We start from the raw sequence: 12,643 nt of genomic DNA, 5'->3' as shown, positions 1-12,643 counted from the left end.
CCATCGAGCACCGGGCACCGGCCAACAACTGAGCGAAGCGATGAGCGGCAGTTCGGCGGCTCCCCCCACTGTCAGCAGCAGCTCTATCTGTTTTCTGTATCGAGCTGAGCCGCTAATCACGGCGTCCAACATAATTGCGGCCGGCCGGCCGGCCGGCCGGCTGGTGACATACCTAGTATGCCTCTGTGGTCTGCCAACTGTTACGGCCGATGGAGCGGGGACTGAGCGATCATTTCACCAGTCGACCGGGCAGGCGAGCAGACAGTGATTTTAACTGGAGAGCCGCGGGAACCGCGACGTATGTTTATAGTTAGTCAGCAGTAGCAATAACTGTCAAACTTAGCATTGACAGTAACTTTGTAGCACTCTGGTTGTGACGCCAGCTACTCCCAGCTGCGAAAGGTGCGCGAACACGGGGGACACAGAACAGATAAATGCGCAGTTTTGAATCGCGGTCCCGCCACCGAAATCTTAATGTTGTTGTTATTGTTCAAGTGATACAAAAGTGCGCCGGTTATCGTCACAGGCAAAGACACATAGGGCTTCCATCTTATATATAAATGTTGCTTCAGTGCGGCATGGCTTGAGCTTTCTTTGTGTTGCTAACGGTGTCTCCGACGTCGCCGCGCCGGCTGGATACGCTACTTGGACTTGCGCTGTCTCAACTAAAACTACTTTACGCGCGAACGACTGCTGGGCCACAGGAGAAATTATTCAAACTAAAAAAAGAAACAACTTGTCTAGTAAGCGAATGTAAGGCCTCTGCGGCGGTATTGAGAGCCGTTTAAGAGGCTTTCAGAGACTGCTGCTGCTGCTGCTGTTGCAAGGGCTTAGCTTGATTTTGTTTAGAACTGTTGTATAAGTCTTCGTCGGACGTAAACGGCAAGCACGGTAAACACAAATGAGAACGCGACTGGACGGCCTGGTCACTTGACTTACATTCGTATGTAGGGCTTCCGCCAGACCGTGGTCCTAAAGTGACATCATATCAGCAAGATGGACGATGTACAAGTGTCAAACGTACTGAATGATGTAGATATATCGTAGCGGTAACCTATTATTCTCGACAGCTACACAGGAGGCGGATTGAATAAGCCGACGAAGCCGAGAGTACACATAATTGGAGCCGATTTCGAAAGCAGAAAAGATATAAGGGGGACATTGAGATGTTTACGATCGCCTAGGTGCTACCGTGGTCAGATCCAGAGGTCTTACTTTCCTTCACCAAGGTTGACGATACTAAAGTTACCTGCAGTGACTCGTGTCTATAGGCACATTTGCAGTAGCTGAAGTGCTAGCTCGACGTTAAAGAAAAGAAATGAAAAACGATGTGTGGGGTGACGCTGAAATCATGGACTGGTTTCATTAATTGGATTTGTGTATTGTTGTTGTGTATTGGTACTCGCACAATGATGAGTAATGAGCAATTTGTAATAGCATCAACGCAGTGACTGAGCGACATGTCGTGTTCGTTTGGAGTTTCTTCACTATCTATGCTTTATTAAGAACTACGATTTCTATAGATTATGTTGCAAACTATGCTTGTGTTTAACGTACTACGATGTTCTGTAATAACATGAAAGGCCAGCATCGTTACGGTACTTGCACAACCGTTTAGCGGGAACGCTGGAACACATGGCAGCCTGGTAACGTAGTACTATTATGGAACTGGTTAGAGCTTTGTCGGGCTACGAACAGTGAAGAAGACAACGACAATGATAATGAAGTAGGCGCGCACAAACAACACGAGTGAATAATAACAACAGCAACATAAAAACAGCAGCCACGATGTTGTGCGAAATGGAATACCTAGAAAATTTTTTCTTCCGACAGATATCGTCGTACTCATCGAAGGGCGCCTTAGACATGAAGGACGGTGGCAAAGGCGGGGGCCTGGCCCCGCCGGGCAGTCTCGCCGCCGCTGGCGGTGGAGGAGGAGGAGGAGGAGGCGTTGGTGGTGGGGTCGGAGGTGGGGCCGGAGTGAAAAAATACGCCAACGGGGGCGGTGGGCTCGGTGGAGCACCCCTCGCCGGATCGGGTTCAACGAATCCCCGGGACACAGGCGGCAACACGTCGCCAACGCACGTGAAACGCGAACGCCGACAGAGTTCGTCCAGATTCAACCTGACTACCAATAGGGAACTTGTGGATCTGCCCACCATCAAAGGTATGTACATATAAAACTAGACGTTCTTTTTACCTATAGATGTAATGATACAGTATATAATGTATACCGTGCAGTGCACATGTCTTGTTCTTGTTCTTGATGTTCACACGTGGCCATATGTTGTCTAAGGTAAATAGTAGGAAATAGAAAAGGCAAACGCTATAGAAAACTAAAAAGAGGCACATTGTACGGGTGAGGGGGGCTCAAGGAAAGCTATACATTAGTATGTTGTGTTCAGCATGGTTCTTACTTTAGGTGGTCTTCATCAATCGCATCTAGAGTAATTGTCTGCCAATCCATTACGTTGTTTATTGCCTGACATGGCATAGGCTCCATATTCACCGATTGCGGGTATTATCCACTAAAGCGCCAGCTCTTTTGCTTTTCTTCACTCATCTCATCGCCATCGGCGAAGCAAACGACCCTCGTTTGAGGTGACTCGATCTGTAGTTCCTCATAATGGTAGTTACTTGGTTCGCGCGACGGCCCGGAGGATTGTGAAAATTTTAAAGATCTAATAATAGAAGAAAAGGCAATATAACAATCATACCTTAATGCAGTTCTTTGATTCTGTTCTGTGTTTAATCTTAAAGTTCACAACAGGAAATTTGCGAACGAAAGGTAATCGATTATCATCTGTCAACGTCTAAAGAATAGTTTTTATTGGATTGTATATAGCACTAAATCACATCTGATTAAGATAACCCGAATATATTGAATGTGGCGCTACTAGAAAATGATCTTCGATTCGAATTTCAACTGCTGTGTGAGCGTCAATCATATGCCTTGGTCATAGCTTGAACGTCGTAAATTTGCCTTGAGGCACGCGAAGACTTTCCGGTCTGACCGATGGTACTTTGCGATGAAGCAGCGTGCTACCATATTACTACGGCTTACACCGGCTTAGTTGTAAACAGACGTTGGCAACACGTGTTTTCTCAGTGGTGAGGTCGTCTGTGAAGTCTTTCAACTCGCTAAGATGCGAACGAGCAGAACTTGCGATTGGTTAGGATCAACTTTAAGGATTCCGGGATGCAAGTGATTCCCAGAAAGTGCCTTTGGGCTTCATCTGAAGCAAATCCCCAATATATAAGTTTGTCGTTTGTCTCTTTCGTCGCCTAATAGTATCTGTAACCAGTTGCTTTCAAAGGGCATTTGCACCAAAAATTGGCTGTAGAGGTCTTCTGGGTTGTCGTTGTTGTCGCTTGTGGCTGCAAACCGCGCTTATGGGGGTGTCCTGAATAGAAGCTCAACATACACGAAGTTGAAAAGAAGGGCACGTCCGTTAGGGCGAAGAAGCGCCAGGTTGAAAAGATGGCTTGGTTTAACCTGACTCTACGAGCAAAGGCAGTCTATTGGGCTGACTAAATATTGTCAGCAGAATTTGCGTCAAGATTGAACTGCTTTGCTTGACTACTGTAGGTAGAGAAACTGTTCGCGTAGTCTCCTGCCATTGGCCTGATAGAGAAGGACCAATGTAACATGCAGTTTTCTAACTCATTCGAAGAGACCGTGGCGAATCATTCGTTTCTAAGAGTGTGGCATAACATTGGCTATTTTGTGAACAGCGTCCAGTTGTTGGTCTTATTTCGACAAAAACTTAGCTTTGGGTGGGTGGGCGGGCACATTTTCCCCTATTGACAAATGAATCACGTTGGCTACGAAGATAATAATCTTCAGGGTGGCAAAGTAGTTAATGGTATGCTATGCGTTTTTTCGGATTGCTGAAATATTTTTTTAGGAATAATTTAATAATAATAATAATAATAAGGAATAATTTAGGAATTGTCTTGATTATTAAATTTTGTATTCGAGTTCGGCATTTATTAGATGACTCGTACCTCTTAGTTACAGAAATTACCCGGAAACGTTATGTCATGTTTTTTACTTATCGTTCAATAATTAGCTCCTCCTCTACTTAGGGCGTGTTTTTATTACTTTAGACGAGCGCAATTGATTTTAATGACATAACCACAACGACCGTTATTGGCTTCATCTCATTAGGGTTTTTCAGTGATTTCTTTATTTTTGAACATCTAGAAACGATGTTAAGACCGCTTTGCAAAGAATCGATTGTATGTCTTCACTGCCTCGATCCATCTCCATACGGTTAACGCATCTATCGTACCGACTTACCCATGTTAGTCTCGGGCTGCTGGCATCGGCAAGCGTTTCCCAGTTGCGTGTCGCGGAATAAGATGTTTATGAATGGTGGCAGCACTGCGCGTCGGATGGCGCCATAAAAGGCGTCGACTTATCTTGGATACTGTGCAGTGCCTCACCTCACTCCAACATTCACAATCGAAAATTGTTTCATTGCCCATTGTTTCGGCAAAGTAAGGCGTTGACCACAAACCCACTTGCGAATCGAAATGGTATTACGTCTTGCGTCAATGAAGTCGACTGCCAGTCGTACATAATATGTTGCTAAGTTGTCAGGCTGGATAGCGCCGTGTCCTTTACGGCTGTAGGTAAGGCGACGCGTGGTCACGTCGGTAGCAGCGCTGGTTGTTATATCTTTGCCTTTAGCCTTTGTTTTTGACCCGATCTGTCCATGTATTTGTGTGTGTCTCTTTGGTACTAGAGTCTGTCAAGGTTCAACTGTCCCGCTCTAAACGCGTTCTCTGGTAGAAGCGTCTAGTTGACCGAGTGTGACAGTATATCATGTGCTTCTTGTTAGGTTACAAATCTGTAACAATAATAATGGGCATAGTAAAACTAATGGTAGCGAGGGCAATCACAATACAATAACAACAAAAGAAACTCTGCACGCTGTCCATCGTTTGGCTGTCATAAGAAGTGACATTATAAAAGGACGCATTCAGCTGCAGATTAGTGGTTACCATGGCCGTAATGAACGTCACTAGCTTTCCGTGTCCCCTATCATTATGTGCACGTTGTCGGTGATGTAGCTCTCGCTACTGTTGTCGTTACCAGTTGTCTCTACGAGCAATCGTCAAATACGAATCGTTATCAGCAGAGGCGGTTATCGGCAGCGCGGGGGGTTATCATGCAGACAGACGAACAGAGAGAAAGGGGTAGAGGTAGAAAACAGCTATGGACGACGCTGGAAAGGAGCATGTTGCCATCCTGTGATGAGAGCGTCTAAAGGTCGGCTAGGGCGAGGAGGAGACCATAAACGATACACAACTATCCTATTGATGATTGTCATCGGGAAAACATAGTACATATGGAACTCTGGACGGAAGACCATTCTAGTCATTGTCGTTGTGTTGGCTCTTAGAAGGAAGGGTAGCGGGGTGGAAAATGACGCTTCTCTGGCATTTAGTTGCGGTTGTCGCAATAAAATCTGTATTATGCAAGTTAGCAAAACCTGGTAACAAAAAAGGGCCATCGGGATTCTTTCACAGAAGATCTCTAAAGGAGTAATGAGAGTTTGGTTTACATCGTGAGAAACGCCTCTTCTTTTCAAAACAAATGTTTCGTGACTACTAGTTAAAGGAAGGCACTTGATATACTGGCGAGTCGCGAATACGACGGTAAACAGAATAAAATATGCACGTTGTTTTTAAACTAGAGAGGGGAGTCGGCTATAAAAAAAATTAGTTGTGCATGCTAAAACGTGACAGCAGCGACAGAGTCATCACGGAACCGTGTATGCGAGAACCTTATGGAAACCTTTCAGAGCTGCGAGCAAAAGCGCTCACGCCACCGTATAGCGTCAAATTCCATCAATAGATAAGCCGGGACATCAGATGATCGCTCTGAACCGACGTTTTTGCGACGGCCGATTTGTATGCGCATGGCGCGCGACGGCCTTGGCGCCCATCCGAGAATGTAATAAATTGCGTGCTATTTGTCGACAACAAACAAGGACTTGCTTACATTCAGTCTGGGCCAATACATACATCGATGGATTCCGGAGGATGTTTACACAATTTCTAGTATCTAGATAATTCTTACCCCGCTCTACCCCCTGAGACACAGCTGCTACCGAATTGAATAACGCTTTGGGCGTCGAGTTAAAATCGTATCGCTATACCCTGGGTAGCTATAGGCCTTTAACTTGAAGCTGCGTGTTAATTTATTGCGCCATATTACGCGTTCCGAGAATTCATTTATTGTCTGAGAGAGAATTCATTTAAAATTGATAAGCGTTTATCAATTTTTGCCTCAACTCATTGCAGATGCTGCTCCAGAGGAGCGTGAAGCGCTCCTGATTAAGAAGATGCAACAGTGCTGTGTGATCTTCGATTTCGTCAGTGATCCCCTGTCCGACATCAAATGGAAGGAGGTCAAGAGGGCAGCGCTTCATGAAATGCTAGACTACCTGAGTACACAACGAGGAGCGATCACCGAACCGGTCTATGGTAGGTCTCGATGAGTAACTGAATGACTACCTTCACAGACGCTGCAATGACTTCAGCGTAGTGTAGTAGAAACGAGGATAATCTGCTGTATCGTCAGGGACGAAGAGATATTGTACATGTAACGTACGTTTTTTATCATTGTATTTTAATTCAAATGTTCTAACATATTCGGTCGCTATCATATCCTTTCCCTACAACCTCGATTTGCGTGAGTCCGTGATGCTTTTAGAGATTCATCCTTAAATGTGCCGATCAACCGTTTGCAATTAGGCAGACGAACAAATGCTTCTCTACTTGTATAGTTAAAAAGACCAATGCTAAGAGAATATATGGTTCAAGTCGAAACACCAAGACACGGCCGCATTATCTAACTTGACGCGGCCGTACGTCGCTTCTATATGAACGTCAAAGAGACGATGTGCACCCTTAGATGAGTGGTACATGTCGGGAAATCGTTTGGTAAGGACAACAGGTCTATTCCACTGCACCGAAAAATACTACGAGACTAATAATATACTAAAAAAAGTAAGTTTCCTAGTAACATACAAATAAGAGAAATCTCTTGTTAGCTGAAGCACTCATATCGGTTTGATACGTCAAGGGATGTATCATAAGCAACTACTATCACAATAACATAGTAGCTCTTAAATTGTACTCGGTTTAATCAGTGAAAATTATACTAAAGCAAGGTTACATTTTCGCGTTAATTGAAGCGATTTGTGCTTTGTCAAAGGGCGAAAAGGTCATTATAGACCTCTCCGAAAGCCAAATAAAGATAAATTAAAACAAACGAAGTCAGTTCCTAGAGTGGACAACTAATTGCTGAGAGTCAGTGGCAAGCCGCAGATCTATTCGCAGCATTTGATTTCAATATTGTCGATATATCGCGGACGTCGCATCATTGGGTGAACGTAACAATCTAATTGTCGGGTGTCTCGATCTGGTCACAAACTGGGTCTGTCACTTTTGGCAGCATCAACAAGCAAAGTTAAGTCCCAAGATCTCGCTAAATACCAGTCCATATGAATATCAAAAACATTCAATTGCCGAGGTTTATCGCCTGAGCGGAAAAATAAGGATATAATAAAGAAATGGAGGAATAATAAAGAATCTGCTTGTACTTTTTGTCTGGTCTCATTAATATTGAATCAATAAATATGTACCTTTGGATCTGGGTATAGCGAATCCACCCAATTCCTCAATGATACTGGTCAAAAAGTTGCCGGACATAAAATATCTCGCAGCCGAGTGGCTGCGACATGCGGTCCGACCGAAGCGGACGTTTGACGTCAGGTAGAACCGGGGAAGCGGCAGCTGATCATCTAACGTTAGCATCAATTAACAAACCTAATGCCATACCAATAAACGACACCATGATGAAAAGTAAGCTGGTATATTTCTATCCTCTCCTTTGATTTGAGAGAAAAAAGTTAGGTTCATAGCGCAGCGACAGACAGATCTTCTCGGTGTGCCAAGGTCGATATAGCTTCACGAAAAACAATTGTTTTTTTTTTTTAATTTTGGTGGAGCAAGAAAGCCAACAAAATGAACGAACCTTACCAAAAAAACCCATATCGGGACCAATAAGTATATACGGTGATGAGTTTTATTTGGTGTTTTAATGTTTATTTTAGGCGAGATAACGCGCATGTTTGCCACGAACGTGTTCCGGACGCTGCCACCGTCAAGTAATCCAAATGGCGCTGAGTTTGACCCTGAAGAGGATGAGCCTACACTTGAGGCAGCCTGGCCGCATCTCCAGCTTGTTTATGAACTCTTTCTCAGGTACGAGTCGGCGGCCGCAGTAAACATTAGGTGAATACAGGTATTACGACCTGACATAGACAATACTCGAGCGCGTAGTGTTGTCTCTTTGAGTGAAGGCATATGCTGGATCGATGGAATCGCTTATCGCGTCTTAAACTTGCTAAAATGAGAAAAGGCTTTATCAATCAGAAGCCGTGAAGTTCATTTGTAGGACTGGCCAAGTTGATCCTTAATCGTTATGTACTGTCACGTCATAATCCTATCCGATTCGTTTGGATCGTCCTAATAGAGCCAGGTTGTCCACTATACGACTGTTTTTAGCGACTGTATTGGAATAGACCAACTGGCTCCCATGTTTTACTGTAAGGCCAAAAATCAAAGGAATTAGATTAGGGATTTTTGCATTTCTTGGGATTGGATGAAATTAATTTCGATGTTACGGATAATAATCTTTAACGCTATTTTCAATCGAAAGTTTGGCGCCAGCCATATTTCTTCGATTCCTATTGTTACTGTACGAACATACTTCATGCAACGACAATCCTTATTCGATTCATTCTCATCCTGTGATTTTACATTGTAAATAGGTGACTAACGTGTGCTTCGTTTGTTATGTATGAAATCGCCTGTGTTCCGAACGCTGCGTCTCGCGAATAGGTTCCTTGAATCAGCAAACTTCCAGCCGACGCTCGCCAAAAGGTGCATTGATCATCGGTTTGTTCTGCAGCTGCTCGAGCTCTTCGATAGCGAAGACCCGCGCGAGCGTGACTTTCTAAAGACAACACTGCACCGCATCTACGGCAAGTTCCTGTCTCTTCGCGGCTACATTCGCAAACAGATCAACAACATCTTCTACCGATTCATCTATGAGACAGAGCGGCACAACGGGGTCGCCGAGCTGTTGGAGATTCTCGGCTCCATCATCAATGGTTTCGCGCTACCACTGAAAGAAGAGCACAAAGTATTCCTTCTAAAAGTTCTCATGCCGTTACACAAGGTCAAATCACTATCAGTTTACCATCCTCAGCTGGCATATTGTGTTGTACAATTCCTCGAGAAAGATCCCTCGCTGACGAAGCCGGTCATCTTATCGCTACTCAAATTCTGGCCAAAGGTAATGGTTGAAAAGTGTCGGTCTAATAAATAGCGAATGACTACAAATTACGAGTAGATGAAAATCTTTTTAGGTCGACTTATGAGGCAATACCGCAGCAGGACTGCATTTCTTTTTTATTGCTCTGGGATTGTTCCATTAGGCCGATATAAATCAAGATCTCGTTACACTATTACCGTAAGTTCCCTGATTAAATCAAGGCGTTGAGACGTCCATCCTATGATTCAAGAAATCTATAGTATTTAGAGATAGTACGAATGTTCACAGATATCTTTATTGTTAACCGTAAATGATTTTCAATAGATCCTTGGAGTTGGAGCGTGTGCAATTTCATTTTATTAGTTGTTCCGTATACACGTCCATACGTATTATTTGCCTACTACATGACGAGTTAGCGTTTTATCACTTTTTTCTTAAGTTCTTCTTGATAAAATCGTGCAAAATACTGAACCTTCTACTGTTGACGGTAGTGTCCTAGACCGTCTGATGCCATTTTCTTGGCCTGCAATGCGGTCTTCAGTTGATATTCTTTTGGCTATAGAAGTACGTTTGTAGGTTGACTCAGTTGGCGTTTGACATAATGTTATCTTGCGATTGCTGACCAATCATCGAAACTTCCGGGAGATTTTCGGACCGGATCGGCTTCTTGTCAGCTTTGAAAAGACGCCAGGAACGTAAAGTCTTCATCTAGCTTCCACTGTTGTTATTATTATTATTATTATATCAATAGGAACCTTTGCAAAACGTACCTTGCAAAATAAAAGGCGAGGCTTCAGAGGCCCAGCAGGGGGCAAAAAAGAATTATAAATCTACCTTTATCGTAGCGTCGTCGCAAAGCCGCGAAAAAACGTGGTCATTAAACTATTCTGCCGTTATCATAATAACGACCCTTCTTTGCCGATTGTTTACATCTGTAACAGGTGCACAGTCCTAAGGAGGTGATGTTTCTGAATGAGCTAGAGGAGATCTTGGACGTCATCGAACCGGCAGAGTTTCAAAAAATTCAGGTCCCACTTTTCAAACAGCTGGCACGCTGTGTCAGTTCGCCACACTTTCAGGTGGCCGAAAGGGCCTTGTACTACTGTAACAATGAATACATCATGTCACTCATCTCGGACAATGTGCATGTAAGTCTTATGTTCTGTAGGGCACTCTATGATAGTAGCTACGTCGTAGTTTCGCGCTCTGTAGCTCGCGGAATAGAACAGTGACTAAATGTAGCGTCGTTACCAGCAAATGAACTTAAGCGATCAATAGGAAAAAGCACCTAGACCTGGAACGTGTCATCGTCGATCATATGCGTGATTACAAGCATTCTAATGGTGTGAACTGATCTATGCATATTTTGTATTCCCTAACCGTCTGAACGTGAAAATTCAACAGAAGAGTACAATGATGGAAAATCAACGTATGTATCGTGTTCGTTATTTCGTTCAATAGGAAATATTGCCTATTATGTTTCCCGCGCTGTACAAAAACCGAGAAAGTCATTGGAACAAGACGATCTATGGGCTTATTTACGGAGCCTTGAAGCAGTTCATGGAGATTAACCAAACGCTGTTCAACGAGTGTGTGAAGAAGTTTGAGGAGGAGAGCGGACTCGACGAGACCAAGGAAAAGCAGCGCCAGGAATTCTGGCAGAAAGTTCAACAGATGGCCATCCAGAACCCGCAGGTGGGTGCCGGCTAACGAGTCCGACCGAGAACATCGACACCATCATCAATCTATCACCATTACCACTATCTGTCATTACGAACATCATTCACTCACCTATCAGTGTCAAGTAATTAGCATTATTATTATTATTAATATATCGATAATGGTCATCCTGCTAGATTACCAATGATACACACCTGATGAATAGGGCCCCGCCCGTTACCACGATCACACAGTCGAGATGAGTAATACATTGCAGACAGGAGTCAATCTGACACTAAAAAAAAGCACAAACGTGAAAGGATTGTGATACAAAATCACGACGCCTATCGATCCCTGTAACATTTTTCTCCGTCTCCCAAATATGAGGGCTATGATTGCTTGCCTTGTGCGGGCAAGTGAATCTCAAATAGGTGAACCCTTGTGCGAAACACGCAGCAATAATGCTGATGGAGTGAACCAGAACCGACTGTCATCGTTCGAGTGCATAGGCCAAAGAGCCTATTTATCGTGTAGGATCTACTCTAATTTTCATATCGACTCGTTCCCTTTAGCTACCCCAGACTTCATACGGTGCCGGGCCAAGCTGAAAGTAAACGCCACCCAAAAGCTTATCCTACTGCAGAACGTTTTTGTAAAGGAAACTCGCGTCCCGTAAACAAATAGACAAATAGTTAATTGGATTGGCGTAGGCGGTGATCGAGTGGGTTCCTATTATCGACTGGTCTATAGTACAGGACGCAGGAAGCATCCAGGAGGCGCGAGAAAATTGAGGGGGTTGAGGGCAGGGCTGGTAAAACAAACAACTCGGTTTATAAATCGACAACACCGCAGGTGGAACGTACACTTGTGCAAGGTGCCGCGCGTGCCCAGCTGACAAATGTTAGTATCGGAAAAGATTTTTGTTAACTTAAATTTCGTTGGTGTTATCCAACAGCGATTAGTGTCGGCAGTAGAAAGTTGACAGGCTCACGATGCCAATAGTAATGCCGTCCATATTTATTGCAAAATTCAATATCAACAGTTAAAACAAAAATCGTTTTGAAGGTCTGAACTAAATTGGAAAATTTCAATATTGTTTGAATACATTGTGACAATATTCCGAATAGCGGAATAGAGCCTTCAGATAAAGAGTATCACTGAAGGAAAACGTTCACATCCGTTCAAGGTGATAGCCAACGTCCCTATTTAAGACGCTTAGTCAAAACATTTGAACAAATCAATAAAAACGATATGAAATTGTACTGTGGAATCACTTAACTGAAAGCTGATGTGTTTCCAATCAGTTAATGGTTTTTTATTAGGTCTCACCCCCTGACCATGTAGATGTTAGAATCGTTGTGATGGTCTCTGTGAGGGCCCGTGAAAACATACATTGACAAGGGGTGAGCGATTACTTTGGCTAACGAGGACTGTATTAGTAGTCTACTACTACTACAGTAGTAGTAGTAGTAGGAGTAGTAGTAGGAGTAGTAGTAGTAGTAGTAGTAGTAGTAGTAGTAGTAGAGTAGTAGTAGAGTAGTAGTAGTAGAGTAGTAGTAGTAGTAGTAGTAGTAGTAGTAGTAGTTGTCTGGTTTTTATGCTAAATCGACTTACTTTGTTGCTGTC

General features: G+C 43.6%; 1 protein-coding gene across 16 annotated transcripts in view; it reads left to right on the top strand.

The window, feature by feature from the left end:
- The window catches only part of LOC111244972 (serine/threonine-protein phosphatase 2A 56 kDa regulatory subunit gamma isoform-like), a 67,272-nt gene that overhangs the window by 44,452 nt on the left and 10,177 nt on the right, over window positions 1-12,643 (top strand). For all 16 annotated transcript variants that reach the window (XR_015321900.1, XR_015321903.1, XR_015321902.1 and 13 more), the window contains 6 exons: window positions 1,834-2,167; window positions 6,316-6,498; window positions 8,133-8,283; window positions 8,923-9,379; window positions 10,300-10,506; window positions 10,820-11,053. Coding sequence is in view for 12 of the 16 variants with exons in the window: in XM_022792623.2 (XP_022648358.1) it covers window positions 1,834-2,167; window positions 6,316-6,498; window positions 8,133-8,283; window positions 8,923-9,379; window positions 10,300-10,506; window positions 10,820-11,053 (1,566 nt within the window). In the remaining 4 variants the exon portion in view is untranslated. The remainder of the gene's footprint in view (window positions 1-1,833; window positions 2,168-6,315; window positions 6,499-8,132; window positions 8,284-8,922; window positions 9,380-10,299; window positions 10,507-10,819; window positions 11,054-12,643) is intronic.

Source organism: Varroa destructor, unplaced genomic scaffold (assembly GCF_002443255.2).
Source record: "Varroa destructor unplaced genomic scaffold, Vdes_3.0 BEIS01000002.1, whole genome shotgun sequence".
NCBI lineage: Eukaryota > Metazoa > Arthropoda > Arachnida > Mesostigmata > Varroidae > Varroa > Varroa destructor.
This window is presented reverse-complemented; position numbering and strand designations above follow the sequence as displayed.